This window comes from Camellia sinensis, chromosome 1 (assembly GCF_055761805.1).
Source record: "Camellia sinensis isolate YWXY chromosome 1, ASM5576180v1, whole genome shotgun sequence".
NCBI lineage: Eukaryota > Viridiplantae > Streptophyta > Magnoliopsida > Ericales > Theaceae > Camellia > Camellia sinensis.
Genome location: NC_138961.1, coordinates 715,020 through 731,281, shown reverse-complemented (window position 1 = coordinate 731,281; position 16,262 = coordinate 715,020). Strand labels below are relative to the sequence as shown.

The window sequence follows — 16,262 nt, the reverse complement described above, 5'->3', positions numbered from 1 at the left end:
CCAGTTAGCTCCACGGATGCCACTATGTTTCAGCAGGCCGTGGAGAAGGAGCGGGTGTATGACTTTCTTCCTGGCCTGAATTTGGAATATGATCAGATACAGGTTTAGGTGTTGGGTCACTCTCCGTTTCCCACATTGCGTAAGGCTTATGCACTGGTTCAGCAGGAGGAGAGTCGTCATAGTGCTATGGTGTATGTCCCTGTTTAGGATCGGTCAGCGATGGTTGTCACCCCCAAGTCACGTGATACTCTGCCTTGTTAGCTTCAGGGTGGTAGTAAGAGTCCATTGGTTGATCAAGACTGGTTGAAGTGTGATTATTGTGGGAAAGATAAACATGATAAAGAATACTGTTAGAAGTTGCATGGTTGGCTTACTCGAGGTTGTGGTCGTGGTGTTCGTCCTCAAGCACATGTTTTTGAGACTACTGATAGTGCCTCGGATGATGCTGGTTCTATTTCTCAGGATGAGCTTCACACTCTCAGATATTTGATGGCTCGATTTAATTTTTCATCTACCTTAGCTCTTTCCTCTTCTGCCTCTTTCAACTTTGCCACACAAGTATTTCTACTAGTGCACTTAGTACCTCTCCGTCGTCTCCTTGGATCATTGATTCCGGTGCTACCAATCACATGACGAGTACTTCTAGTTTTTTTCCATTCTTATTCACCTAGTTTTGGGCGAGATTAGAGTGGCTGATGGCACTTAATCTTCTATCTCCGGCAAGGGTTATGTTCATTGCATCTCTTTACTTTCGCTTTCATCTGTTCTTCATGTTCCTAATTTTTCCACTAACTTACTTTCTGTTAGTAACCTTACTACTGCTCTCAATTGCTCTGCAACCTTTTTTTCGACTCATTGTGTCTTTCAGGAACTGGCTACGAGGAAAATGATTGGCAATGGTAGAGCACAAGGTGGACTGTACTTTTTGGATGCCATTCCTCCTGCATCAACTTTATCCTCTCAAGCTCTTCAATGCACTTCTGGCTCCTCCCTTCATCTTCTTCATCAGTGGCATCGCCGTTTGGGGCATCCTTCCTTTAATAATTTAGAGAAACTTTTTCCTTCATTAGTTCGAGATTGTCCTAGGAATAACTTTGTTTGTGATGCTTGTGAGCTTGCTAAGCATAAACGTACTCGTTATCCTTCAATTAGTAAACGAAGTACTTTTCCTTTTATACTTATTCATACCCGATGTATGGGTCCTTCCCCTGTGGTTTCTATCTCTAGTTATTGGTGGTTTGTCACATTTATTGATTGTCATTCCCGTGTGACTTGGATTCATTTACTTCGCACTAAAAATGAAGTTTTCTCGTGCTTCAAAAGTTTTCATAAAATGGTATTCAATCTCTTCAATACTACTATCAAAATTCTTTAGAGTGATAATAGAACTAAATATGTTAATGGAGCTTTCAGAGAATACCTCGAGGAGCATGGCATTCTTTATCAGACTAGTTGTGTTGGCACTCCTGAATAGAATAGAGTTGCTAAACACAAGAATGGCCGCCTCCTTGAGGTTGCTCGCTCTCTCTTGTTTACCATAAATGTTCCTAAGTCTTTTTAGGGGGATGCTGTTCTTACTGCGGCTTTCCTTATTAACCGTATGCCCTCTAGTGTCCTTCACTTCCAAATTCCTCTTGAGCTTCTTCTTGTGACATATCTCACTTTTTCCCTTCCACTTTGGGTTTTTGGTAGTGTCTATTTTGTTCATCTTCAATCTCGTACTCGTGGGAAGCTTGATCCTAAGGCTGTCCGGTGTGTCTTTCTTAGTTATTCTGCTACTTAGAAGGGCTGCAAATGCTATGACCCTCACACTCATAAGCTGTATGTTAGTATGGATGTCACCTTCTGTGAATCTGAATCGTTTTTTCTTTGTCCTCCGCTATCTCCTCAGGGGGAGAGTGGTATAGATGAGATTGCGGATGAGACGACATCATATCAGTATGAGTTGTCTTTTTTCCTTCCTAATCAGCGGGCTGTTATTTGTGGTGAGGAAGAGCCTAAGAGTTCTGTTGATGAGGAGTCAGATATCGGTGGTCGTTTGGACAGAGCTAATCTTAAGACTTATTCACAGCGTCAGAAAGAGCAGACTTCTCTTTGTGTCACCAAGTCAATTATCATCTCTTATGCCAGTTCCATACCCAATTTCCACTGACTCTACACCTGTTGTTGATAGTCCTGTTGTTGATAATTTGAGTCTTCATATTGCTCTCAGAAAGGGGGTTAGAGCGTGTACTCAACACCCTATTTCTAAATTTGTGTCATATAATTTGTTGTCTTCTACATATCGTGCTTTTGTTTCGTCTCTTTCTTCTGTGTGTATTTCGCAGGGTTGGAAAGAAGCCATCAATGATCCTAAGTGGAAGGTAGCTATGGTAGAAGCAATGTAAGCTTTGAGTAAAAATAACACATGCGAGTTGGTATCTCTTCCTAATGGGAAAAAACTAGTCGGGTGTAAGTGGGTGTTCACCATTAAGCACAACGCAGATGGGACAATTGAACGGTACAAAGCAAGACTAGTGGCCAAGGGATTTACCGAGACATATAGAATAGACTATCAAGAAACTTTTGCCTCGGTAGCAAAGATGAATTCCATTCGAGCTATTCTTTCGTGTGTTGCTAATTTGGGGCAACAACTAGATGTAAAGAATGCTTTTCTTCATAGGGGATTTGGAGGAGGTATATATGGATGTACCTCTAGGATTCTCATCTCAGTCTACAGTTGGAAAGGTTCGTAGATTGAAGAAGGCGTTGTAAAGAGCTTAGTTTGGTAGATTCCTAATGGCAATGCAGGGATTTGGGTATCAACAAAGTAATGCAGATCACACCTTGTTTGTCAAACGCAATGTACATAAGGTAACAGTGCTTATTGTATATGTAGATGACATAGTTGTGACAAGTAATGATGAGGAGGCGGTGACCCATCTTAAGATGCAGTTAGCCAAGGAGTTTGAGATAAAAGGCCTTGGGCCATTGAGATATTTTCTTGGGATTAACGTTGTTAGATTTGATAAAGGCACCTTCATTTCTCAAAGGAAGTACATTCTAGATCTTTTTGAGGAAACGGGCATGTTAGGCTGCAGACTAGCTGATTCACCGATTGAGACCAATTATCGTCTTTGTAGTGGGGTTGGTGAGCTTGTGGAGAAAGAAAGGTACCAAAGACTTGTGGAAAGACTGATATATTTATCTCATACTCATCCAGATATTGCCTATGTAGTTAGGATAGTGAGTCAATTTATGCATAATCCTCATGTAACTCATTTGGATGCAGTCTATCGCATTTTGAGATACCTTAAATCTGCTCCTGAAAAAGGAATTTTGTTCTTTAATCATGGTCACTTGAGGTTGGAAGCGTTCATAGATGCAGATTGGGCAGGCTCTATAGATGATAAACGCTCTACCTCCGGTTACAATGCTTTTGTAGGGTTAATCTAGTCACATGGCATAGTAAGAAGCAGGTGATAGTATCCAGATCTAGTGTTGAAGCTAAATACAGGGCGATAGCACATAGAACATGTGAATTAATGTGGCTTCAATCATTGTTGAGTGATATAAGGCTTGATTGCAGTGATCCCATGACTTTGTATTGCGACAAGAAGACTGCTATTAGTATTGCACACAATCTTGTTCAACATGACCGAACTAAGCATATTGAGATTGACAGACATTTCATTAAGAAGAAGTTGAATAAGGGTGTGATATATATGCCTTTTGTTAAGTCCGACGATCAACTGGCGGATGTTTTTACTAAGGGTCTCAGTAGTAAAGTCTTTCACCTTATTTGTTGCAAATTGGGCATGAGAGACATCTTTGGACCAACTTGAGGGGAAGTGTTAGGTGTTAGGGGTAGTTTGGTCTTTATGTCTTATTCTTATTAGTATAAATAGTTGTGTGTAAAGGGGAAACCCAATGTTTTTGAATCAATAATATACAATAGCTGTTTCTCCCTCTCTCTCTCAGTTCTGCAACTTCTTCTTGTCCTTCTCATCTGTACATTCAACACTTATAAATAGATGAAGGGGGGCATCTTTTGTATTGTATTGTTTTCTAATCATAGTGAAAACCGCAACAACTGTGGACGTAGCCCTATTCTAGGGTAAACCATGTAAATTCTTTTGTTCTTAGGTATGTGTGATTTCTTCAATTCATTTTATCTTTCTTGTTTGTTATTTCGTGTCTCACCGCTCTCGGTTAGGAAGAGTTAATTCCTAACAGCTTGTGTTTGCATGCATGGGGGAGGTCCCCTTTTATAGAAGGGTAAAATCATGGAGGACAGGTCACCTCTGGACAGGTGGCATAGATCCATCGGTTCGACAATCAGAAGGTTGCCAACTGTCCACTGTGCCCTTGTTCAGACCTTGGGGGATGTATCAGGGGGGCTGCAGTGGGTAGATAGATATGATAAGCATTGGAGATTTTATCATAAGTCTACAGAGGTAGATGTGGTACATTGTTTGAGATATCACATATTGGTCAGAGCCACTATTTCTGAGATTGGTTAAGGTGGGGCCACCTCCAGGGGGTGGGCCTAGTGACCATGACGATCCCATGGTTCTAGCCTTCAAGCCATAGGTCCTTTAATGATCCTAAGCAGAGATCTAGGCCTTGCTCGTAGCGTGGATCAACATTTTGGAACAAGGGTTAGAGATCTGCTCCTAATGGGTTATGTCTTAATTGCTTGTTTGATTGGTAAATATTGTGCAGTGCTGAAGGGTCGTTTGACTAATCGGCAGCGACTAGTGGAGGAGACGTTCAACCGTTGGGGGTCAATTGAGGAAGTTGATCACTCATTTTGTTGTGACCAATTGTGAAGTCAAATGTTGCAGTGGAGACTGGTCGGTCAGGACTGATCGAGGAAGCCCTTGGTTAAAATGAACATCCTTTCTTTTGCCACAAGTAGAATGCTTGCAAGGTCTTGAAGTAAAAACAATAGTGTTGATTGCAACAAGAAAGAGAATGCTTAACTTTTGAAGAGACTGCTTCAATTCTTAGTGTTTCAATTTCTTAGAGAGAGAGCACTTCAATTTTCAAGAGAGTACTTTTACTTATTTAAAGTATTTTAATGGCCTGTATTGTGGCAATATTAGTAGGCTTCAAGTGCCTTTTGTAAGAGTTATGTATTTGCACTGCACCTATTTGAATTTCTAGTAATCATTAGAGTATGTGATGTAGGACGAGTAGGAATTACTCCCCTCTTGGCAGAGAACTCAAAATTGATATAAGGCAGCTGAAAACTAAGCCTGTGAGGTTGATTTTAACTGATGTTTCTGGGTAAAAGATGGTAGCATTATAGAGGCTTTTAGGGATTATATGTTTCAATCAAAAAAGGGTAGGATTTTGAGAATGAGAAGACAGGATTTGTGGGACTGTTTTGGGTATGTTAATGCACTGTGAATTGTACCCATGAGCAGTAAAATAAGGTTTCCTTATGTTTCAAGGACTGAGGGCTGAGAGAAGTAATTAAAAGTTTGTGTTAATGGACGGAAAGGATGGTTTAAGTCTGGTTTGGTGATGTTAAAGGCTAAGATGCAGAAAATTAAAACGAAGAAAGAAAAGAGAGAAGAAAATTATAGGAATCACTCTAAGAATCCTTGGGCATCACACCTAGGGTTAGGATGGCATCACACAATACATAGAAGAGCTTTAGAAGCTTCAGAAAATTCTCTAAGACATTTTCCTCTATTGAATTAGAGGCATTAGTGCTTTATATAGACTTTGGAAAATTCCTACACCACCTAGTACTTAGATTCCTAAACAGGAAACTAGTTTTTTGACTTCTAAAACCTATTTAAGACCAAACAAGACCCATAAATAAAGAGCAGTTAAATAACTTGACCTATACCAGTAAGATGATCCATGGGCAACCCATACAGCCTATGTTCAGAAAATTTTGAAATTACCAAATATCCCTAACTTTGATAAAGTTAATAGAATTTAACTAGAACTCTTTGCATTATACTAAACCTAAAACTAGATATTATAAGACTCTTATTGTCATGACCTGAATCTGCCCCTATGGATTAGAGTCATAATCGACCAGTGATCATGAGATTACCTGTGCCCTCAGCTAGAAATCCAACCATATTTAATAATAGGGGGCCAAATTACGGAAGCATCACATACAAGAATTGCCCAACGAGTTGTGCATACGTGGTTTAATCAAAAATTTTCTCATATACATGAAATAACTCACACCATGCAATATTTACGTTACGTATGTACTACATATATCCATGATCATTTTACAGTTTCAACACCAAGTTCCAAGGTTATACACAACGTTGGTCATACCTGACCATAAAAGAACAAAAACAAAAGTAAAACAAAAGTAAGGCCTCTGCATGAGGCGACCTTGGTTGTCCTCACAAAACTTGGTTTCTCAACGTTCACTGGGGCTGGGGTTGGACGTCCCGCTGGTCACCTACATACATATAAATAAAAAGTGAGCTAATGCCTAGTGAATAATACCAGAGTAAAGAGGTTAATGAATGAGTTTCGTTCATAAACGAGTCATACTTATAATGTAAACATTTGAACCACTATTCTCATTCACATCAGATTTATAAATCATAATAAAGCAAAACGATTTCGGGTCCAATACATCACATCCATATGCAAAACGACCTCAAGTCCAACTCATATATAAAACAAAACGACCTTGGGTCCATCTATACAAAACGACCTCGGGTCCAATACTCACCGACTTTAGGTCTAATGGATCCATGTACCAAGGACCACTGGCCCTGCATATCACATTGCTAAACGACCTTGGGTCCACCATTCTTATATTCACAATTATGTGCATATGATCGTGATCATATCCATATTTATATTCAAAACGACCTTTGGTCCAATCAATTCTTTATTCGAAACGACCTTTGGTCCAATTTGCATATAAGATGACCTTTAGTCTATCTTGTTAAGCATTCCAAACGGCCTTGGGCCCAATCCGTGTCCTCGTCAAATATACCAAACGGCCTTGGGCCCAATCTATGTCCTCGTCAAATATACCAAACGGCCTTAGGCCCATTTCATGTTCATATATCAATCACTTCACATACTTTGTTACGAATCAAGCGAATATGATACTCATTCATAGTACAAATTCATAGTCAGGAATTTACCACGTAGGTAACATTTAGAAAACAATGTATACATAAAAATATCTTTTAAAGATATTACTCACTGCGTTCCGATGCTTGATTCGTCCTTGCACTTGACCATACATAATTCATAACACATTAGGTCATAATTCAATTCATTCCGTTCTTTAATTTGTATAATGTTCTTAGGCTTCTTTCATACTCTTTAATTCACTTAGAATGTCCAATGCATGCCTAAGAGTGCTTAGAAATCAAAAAGAACGGAAAATGAATCATAAAATGACTTTTCAAAATTTCTAAAACAGGGCTCTCCGCTCGAGCGTAGCTTCCTTTGCTCGAGCGGAGATTCAAAAATAAGGGTGGTCACTCGAGCATAACTTCCGTCCCTCGAGCGGTCTGCAAAAGTACTGGTTGCGTGAATTTCCCGCTCGACGTTCGCTCGAGCGGAAGACTAAGTAAAAAGGGTCCTCGCTCGAGCACCACTTTGGTCGCTCGAGCGATCTGTAAGATTTTGTAAAACTTCTGGGAGCTCGACTTTCACACTCGAGCGACACTTTCCTCGCTCGAGCGGAAAAGTCAAATTCTGGGTTTTCCAGAACTCTGTTTGATGTTCATAACTTAATTCCAAAGGCTCAAAACTCACATTTTTGATACAAAAACATGGAAATCTTTATACAACATGAGAACATGGGTAAATTGAGTCGAATTTGTCCAAAACCATAGTTCAAATCCCAAATCATTTCACATTCTTCTTGACAACTTCATAACACAAGCTACCAAGCTTCATATCTTCAAGGATGACACATGCACGTAAAATATAGACTCTAATTCCATATCAAGCGATGCAAATGATGATCAAAATCATAAGTTTAACAAAATCATGCAAGCATGTGAATTTTGGTGCTCAATTCTTCATGATCATGCACATTCACGGTAATTCTTCACATGCATGGAAATATTAATTTCAATTTCATCAAACACTATTCAAATCTTGTACTTGATTACTAACTCTCTTGGAATTTACATAATTACAAGTTTAAACTCATGAATTAAGGGTTGGTAGCTCACCTAAAAGCTCCAATTCTCCTAAATATAATTAAGCCTTGAATTAATTCTCCTCAATTCTCCAAGCTTGAGCTAAATTCTTCAAATTGTGTTGTCTCTCTCTCTAAAATCAGCTCACTCTCTCTCTCTAGAGTGTAATCTCAGCCAAATGAGTTCAAAGGAAGGAACTTGAGTGTATATAGGCCAATATATAGGCTTGCCTAATCAAATTGATTAAGGCTAAGTAATTGTGCTTTAATTCAATCATATTGAATCTAATTATTTTGATCTAAATCAATTTTCAATTAAATTTCACCATAGGCTCTAAAAATTATGCTAATCAAAATAATACGACCAATTTTGGTTTCTGTCACCTCTACGGCCTTCAATTTAATTTTTATAGTAGAAAATTAAACAGATTTTCCTATGGTGAACAGATATAAATTCACAAACACCAATAATCATATAATTAGCACTCAAAATCGTATCAAGCTCATAATTATAAGCATAATTAAGATTAATTAACATAACACAGAGCAAGGTTGTCACATTCTTCCCCCTTTTAGGAAGTTTGGTCCCCCAAACTTATGTTACCTTCCGTTGGAAACAAATGTGGATAGTGCTGCCGCATTTCTTCTTCTTTTTCCCACGTGGCATCCTTACCATAATGTTCTTTCCATTCCACCTTCACCATTGGAATGGATTTATTCCTCAGCTGCTTTATTTGTCGGTCAATAATTCATTCTGGCCATTCCCCGTACTCCATATTTTCATGAAGTGCTATTCAGTGATAGTCAATCACGTGGAACGGATCTCGGAGGTAGCCCCTCAACATTGACACGTGAAACACATCATGCATTTGTTCCATTCTTGGCGATAAAGCAATTCTATAAGCAACTGGACCAAGTCTCTCTAGAATTTGAAACGGCCCAATGTAGCGGGATGATAGTTTACCCTTTTTACCAAATCTTAGTTGGTCTTTCATCGGATTCATGCGGATGAACACATGATCACCAACCTCATACTCCAGGGGTCTTCCTCTAACATCTGCATAACTCTTCTGTCGACTCTGAGCTGTCTTAAGCCTTTGCTGAATAATTCTGATTTTATCAGTAGTTGTTTGCATAAGCTCAGGCCCAAGCAAGACCCTATCCCCAACTTCAGTACAACATATCGGAGATCTACATTTTCGGCCATAAAAGCTTCATATGGTGCCATACCAATGCTAGAGTGGAAACTGTTATTATATGCAAATTCGGCCAATGGCAAGTAAGTCTCATTTTCAGTTCATGAAAAGCAGATTCTCTTTCGTCATTCCATTCAAATGGTTGTCCCTTGCGTGTTAGTTGGGTAAGAGGTACATCTATTTTTGAGAAATTCTTGACAAACCTTCTGTAGTACCCGGCTAAGCGCATGAAAATACAGACTTCTGTCACATTTGTTGGTGTAGGCCAGTTTACAATTGTCTCAATTTTCTGTGGGTCTACTGAAATTCCATCTCTGTTGATGACGTGCCGTAAGAAATCGACTTCATCCAACCAAAATTCACATTTCGTAAGTTTAGCAAATAATTTTTTTTCTCTAAGTGTTTGCAAGACAGTTCTCAGATGTTGTTTCGTGTTCAAATCTATTCTTTGAATATATCAAAATATCATCGATAAAGACCACAACAAATTCATCAAGATAAGTCTTGAAAATCCGGTTCATAAGGTCCATAAATGCTGCAGGTGCGTTAGTCGCTCCAAACGGCATAAACCCTCAAGAACAGCCCTATCCACCAATCTACTCAATGCCGCCATCACTAAAATAAACATTAATGGAGACAGAGGATCCCCTTGACAAAGGCCTCTACCATTTACCTGAACAGACATCTGCACAGTAGAAATGCAAAACTGAATCCACGGACACCAAGTCTTTCCAAAACCCATACACTCCAAAACATATAGAAGAAACTCCCACCGAACATTATTATAAGCCTTTTCACTGTCAAATCTGAGAATCCAAACTCATTTGCCACCAACACTGCATCCAGAATCTAGTAACCCCCCACAAAAGCATTTTGGGACTCAGACATCACTGCCTGCAAAACCCATCGAAGCCTATTTGCGAAGACTTTAGCTGAAAGCTTATACACACTTCCAAGTAGACTAATAGGCCTAAAATCCCAAATATCCTTTGCCCCCCCCTTTCTTAGGAATCAAAGCCAAGAAAGTCGCATTAAAACTTTTCTCAAACTGGCTCGATACAAAGAAAGCCTCCAAAGTTGCCATCACATCCGTCTCAACCAAGCTCCAACAATGCTGAAAAAATGCCATAGTAAAGCCATCCGGACCTGGCGCCTTATCCCCACACATCGCCTGTAAAGCCCCAAACACCCCTTCCTCCGTAACAGGGCGCTCCAAAGCCGCCCTATCCTCCTCTGAAATCATATCAAACTGAACCCCTGCCATCCCTAGCCGCCACTTCCCTGTTTGCTGCCGAAACAAATGTTGATAAAAAGCCACAATCCCTTCCTCAATCTCCTCTTCTGTGTCTAGATCTTGACCCTCCACCCGCAACCTGTTAATCTGATTCACCCGACAATGTGCGTTCACCATCCTATGGAAGAACTTTGTATTCCGATCCCCATCTTTTAGCCACAAACACCGGGATTTCTGCCTGAAGCACACCTCCTCCATACGAGAGATACAAACATAATCCTGTCTGGCTGCCTCCTTGCTTGTAACGTCATCAGGCGACAAGCCCCCATTAACCTCTATCTCATCCAAGGACTAGAGTAAAGACACCACCTTTGCCTTTTGGCCCTCTAAACGACCAAACACCTCCTTATTCCATCCTTTCAGATCCCTTTTAAGCAGTTTCAATTTTTAAGCCAACAAACAACTAGGTGAACCTATGACCATGTATCTAGTCCACCATCCTCGGACCCTCTCCAAGAAACCATCCGAGTGCAGCCCCTCCGAACCCCACCACTGTCAAGTAAAATGGGCCAATGATCCGACACTCGGCAAGGTAGTCGAATCTAAGCAACATCCGAAAAATGCTCCTTCCAACCTCCAGAAATCAAAAATCGATCAATCCGCGACAGACTCTGCCCAGTCGACCAAGTGAAACTCCCTCCTTGAAGAGGCAAATCAATCAACTGCATCTCATCAACAAAGGAACAAACAGACCGCATCCATCGCAACCCCCTAGTGCTCCCCACCCTTTTTGCCGACCACTGCACCATATTAAAATCACCCCCCATGCACCAAGGCTCTGACCAACGAAAAGCCACATTTTCGAACTCAACCAAGAACTCGCCTTGGTCGACATTCTGCATCGGACCATACACCCCAGTAAACACCCATTGAAACTGATCCTCCACACATCGAAACAGACAAGACATAGAGAAACTGCCCACCGCCTTTTCCTCCTTCAAAATTACCTTGGAATCCCAACAAAAAAGTATCCCTCCTGTTATACCGGTAGCTAGCAAGTGGAACCACTCCACAAACCGTCCTCCCCAAATATCGCGCACCACCACCTCCCCTAACACTTCCATCTTTGTCTCTTGTAAGTATACCACATCAGCTTTTGCACTACGCAAAACTGCTTTCACTGCCATCCTTTTGTCCCTATCATTCAAACTACTCACATTCCAAGAAAGAATTTTTAGTCTCATTTCAACATAAGTAGTCCCCTACGAGTTCTCTGAGATTCATATCCCACCTTTGACCCTCCGTGTTCATAATTAATGGAACATGCAAGATTCTTAAGCTCCCGGTTCCCTTTCCGACTGGTTTCTGTTGGTTTGACCCCTTTCTTACTAGGAGTCCTTTTCTGTCACGATTCCTTCACCATTGAGAATGAACGCAGCACTTCCTTCTCATGCCCTTTGAAAGACAGGCCCAATAACCGACTAACCTCACTGATTCGTTCCAACACCCAATCCGAAACTTCCTCAGTCGAAAGTACCCCATTCCTTTCCAGCTCTGCACCATTGTGAGACAACTTCAAATTCAGACTTGTAAAGACCCTGTGTGCCAACCTCTACACCTAGTGGCTGTACCACCATCGGCAACAAGTGAGTCAATCCTTCCTCAGTATCAAAAGCAGCCCCATCAACCCACGACAACCCACCACGTTGCTTCCATCCAGATGGCACTTCCTCGTCTTCAAAGGATGAAGATTCAGACCGAAAGCTTCAGCTGTCGGCCTCCAGAGGATACCTAGATTTCGGTGCATCACTATTTAACTCATGGCGCACCACTAGCTAAAGACCCGAAGTCGATACCACCTGCTCCAGCTACTTCGCAACCCCTAAAACTGCGTTCAAGGTACCTAACATCTCCGATGATCCAGATCCAGACCCAGGCCTTGCCACCCATGGTTTTAAAAATCGGACCGAACCAGCCGGTTCAACCGGTTGAACTGCCGACCGGTCGGAGTTCCGGTCCGAATACACCCACTAAACCGGTCATAGTGGAAAACCGGCCTTTTTTGAAAGAACCGGAAAAACCGACAGTTGAACCGCCGAACCGGTCGACCCGGTTCCGGTTCACCGAGTTGATAAAACGAATTTTTTGTTTTTTTTTTTCTTTTTTTATTCTTTCTTTCCTTTCTTTCTTTCTTTCTTATGTTATATATATATGTATATTATATATTATATATTATATATATATAATAAAAATTTAATTGGAAACTCTCTTTCAAGGGTCTCCTCTTGTGAGGAATCCCATTGAGAGCTTGAAATTATTGTGAAAGCTTCTATCTATTTATAAGAAAAAAATTCTTCCAAAAAAACTCAAGAAATCTATGTGGGATTCAATCAAATTTATTGGAGGGAAACTTAAAATTTTGATATACCTCCAAAATTTTTGTTCTTCTTTCAATCAAATTATTTGAATTAAAATCATATGGAAGGAATATTGAATATTTGATTTCTTCTTCCAAAATTAAAATTAATAATATTTTTAAATATATTTTTATATTTTTTAATAAAAAAAGTATTAAGAGAAATATTTAAGATTATTGAAATTTTTTATTTATAATTTTATTACTTATATTTTTATTTAAATATAATTTTAATATATTTATGATGTCACGGTTCGATTCCAATTCAACCCGACGATTGAACCAGTGACCCGTCCACTCGATCATTTTTCCAGTTCACTCACCGGTCCGGTTTTTAAAACATTGTTGCCGACGACATCTGACTTCCTCATTGATACTTCACCCGACACGCAAGCAAGCTGATCCATAGCCGATGAACCCAACCCCACATCGTGATGCAGAACCTCGAAGATCCGTCGCACTAGGGGATCTATCACCTAACCCGTTAGATGAGAACTTGCCCCATTAAGCCCATGATGCAACCCAACCTCAGAAACTGCCAATGGGACCAAATGATCCTTGGGGTTTATCAAAGTTAGGCCCAACTGAGCCCCCTCCCCCACTTGACTCTCGAAAGACTCAGCTTGGACCATAGCATTATGTTCCACTGGGCCCAAGCCCAAAGTCCGACTTCCCTGGGCCTTCCTTTCAAATGCTGAGCTTTTCCCCTGATATGCAGCACGTGGATTTCCCCATTTCTTGGACCCAAATCTCTGCACAGTAGGACGATCCCCAAATCTTTACCAAATTCATCGATCATGCTGCGCCAAATCTGCGCCGTCCTTTGTTGTCGCACTCCCACGCCACGTTACTGCCGTCCGGGAAGTAGATTCCACCACCAGTCCTATCTCTAACCAGACAGGCAATGAAAATCGCCAAGAGCCCCACGAGACTGAAATCCGTGTGGGGAGCCCTTTTGACAACCCTCGAACCTTCAAACGAACACAACCCAGGAGATCCATCGTCTCATCCACCTCCAAAAACCGCCACACCTGTTCCCAATGGCTCGATACGTCACTAGCCCACGAAGATGAATAGGTAAGCCCAGAACTTGAATCCATTGACCATTTGCCGACGTCATCGCCTATTGTCGGGCACAGAAAACAGTAGGTGACCACCATTCCAAAACAAGATCACGCCTAGCAAGAGTCCACTTTCGTCGCAGCACCGACGCTGCTTCTCGCCTCGAGGGGAAGACGAACAAGAAGTATTAGCCTCCAACACTCGACACCTCCACATTCCCCGATGCTCTCCACCAGCGGTGCACCCAGTCGGTGATAGAAGAAATCCCTAGCCCCTCCTCACCTTTCTCTCTCACCCTTCCCACCAAGGCCCTATCAAGTAACCGAAGCCAAACCCCTTCTCCTCCCCCTGTAACCACCACGTCATTACGCTCATTTGACTAAGAGTCGACCAGTCTTGTTAGGGGCACTCCCTCTGTTACCACCTCACGCTTCAACACCCTTCTAGCCTTAGCCCAACCATCCCTAAAGCCAAAGCCTTAAATAACCAGTGCAAGCCCCTCCCACCCATCCCCAAAATTGGAATCTGGGAGGAAAATTTGCTCCCTTTTGCTTCCTGTTGTGGCCACAATTTGCATCGACAACCCACCATTCTCTTCCCCTCGGACCCATACTGCCACCGTCCGACAGCCCCCAATAAGTCTTCCTAGATAGGCCAACTGACCGACATCTCGTGAAGCCTTTTGGAGCCTCGCGACAAACCAAACTACTTCAAAACCCGCAAGGATGATTGCCCTTCGAAGACCTTGCCCTCGCTCCACAATTGATAACCGGCGACGCCCAATCCGATCCTCTTTAATCTCTTCGAGTGCAAAAGAGGGGCCCCTTAAGAATAGAATTTGCCGGCGAGGGCCACTTCCCTACTCCACCGAGAACATTACGTCTCCGTCGCTTTATCCTAACAAGAATATCATTGATCTCTTTCTTGGATTGTTCGTCGACGTATCGAGTTAGTTTTTGTTAATATTGATTGTTTGTGGATGTAATATTAATTCAAATAGCAAATAAAAATTTATGAAAGATATTTTATTACCATGTCCCCTCCATGTCCGTGCCCTCATTTTTTTGAAATCGCCGTGTCCGTGTCCGTGTCCGTGTCTGCATCGTATCTGTGTCCACGCTTCTTAGCTCTTAACCATCACCTCCCTTTTTTTAAATAGACTTCACTTTCACACCAACCTTTTATTGGTACATGTGAAAAACACAACTTTAGGACTAAATATCATGTCATTTTACAAATAGTCATCATGACCATAGGACCAATCGTCGTGTCATAATTTTAATGGACATGTCTCCTAAAATTGCCGTCAAGAAATCTCTTCATTTCTTCTCTAATAATATATAGAAAACGTTGAAATTTTTTTATCATAATAATTAACTTTTTCTGCAACCAAAAATCATTATACTTGGAAAATAAGCACTAGGTGAGGAAAAATAGAAGGTTGGGAACGATTGTAGGATGTATCAACGTGGTCCTTATATCCAAAGGCTATTATGGAAATTTAAAAATAACAAAAGAAAATACTCTTTGTTCATGTGACCATGCTCTTTCTTGGCAATTATCGTTGCCTGTTTGTTATTTGGAATCAAATTAATATAAATCCTAGATTTCCATAATTTATTCCATCTTTTTTTTTATTTATTATTATTTTGGTGGATTACTTATTTCTCTGTACATCAATTTATTTATTTTTCATTTATTTTAATAATCCAGGTAGGTCTTGAGGGGAGTTCTGCTGGACAGTGGTGGCTGGATATGGTAGGGAAAACTTTGGATGAGGGGTCAACTTTTGAACGTGTTGGTTCCAGGCAGCTAGCAGGCTTGCTTATTGCTGTTTGGTGAGTATTATTATGAGGATCTTGGTTCTGGTTCTCTCTCTGCTAATATAATTTGGGAATAAAGCTGTTAACTAATTCCCTGGGGGTTCAGTTGACCCTCTACCTTGAGTTTATTTTATCATAATCTTCATAATCATCTAAGATAAGGGTGTTTTCTGGGTAAGTTGTTTGACCTCAATTTTTTCCCTTATTATACTTCCGAATCCTTTTTTTCTATCTTTTTTGTGATAATAATAGTTTCTCCATATTAACCAAGTTGATTGCTTGATTTTATTTTAAAAAAATGTTCAAGGAGGATGTTTGGAGGAGTTGAGGAGCCATTGTATATATTGAAGTGCTAAGTTGGACTTTGGAGAGGGTGTTCCCTAACATTGGTCAA

General features: G+C 40.8%; 1 protein-coding gene across 4 annotated transcripts in view; it reads left to right on the top strand.

The window, feature by feature from the left end:
• The window catches only part of LOC114300430 (type II inositol polyphosphate 5-phosphatase 15-like), a 54,826-nt gene that overhangs the window by 22,549 nt on the left and 16,015 nt on the right, over positions 1-16,262 (top strand). For all 4 annotated transcript variants that reach the window (XM_082870016.1, XM_082870012.1, XM_028245307.2 and 1 more), the window contains exon 4: positions 15,759-15,883. In XM_082870016.1, coding sequence (XP_082726142.1) covers positions 15,759-15,883 — 125 coding nt within the window. The remainder of the gene's footprint in view (positions 1-15,758; positions 15,884-16,262) is intronic.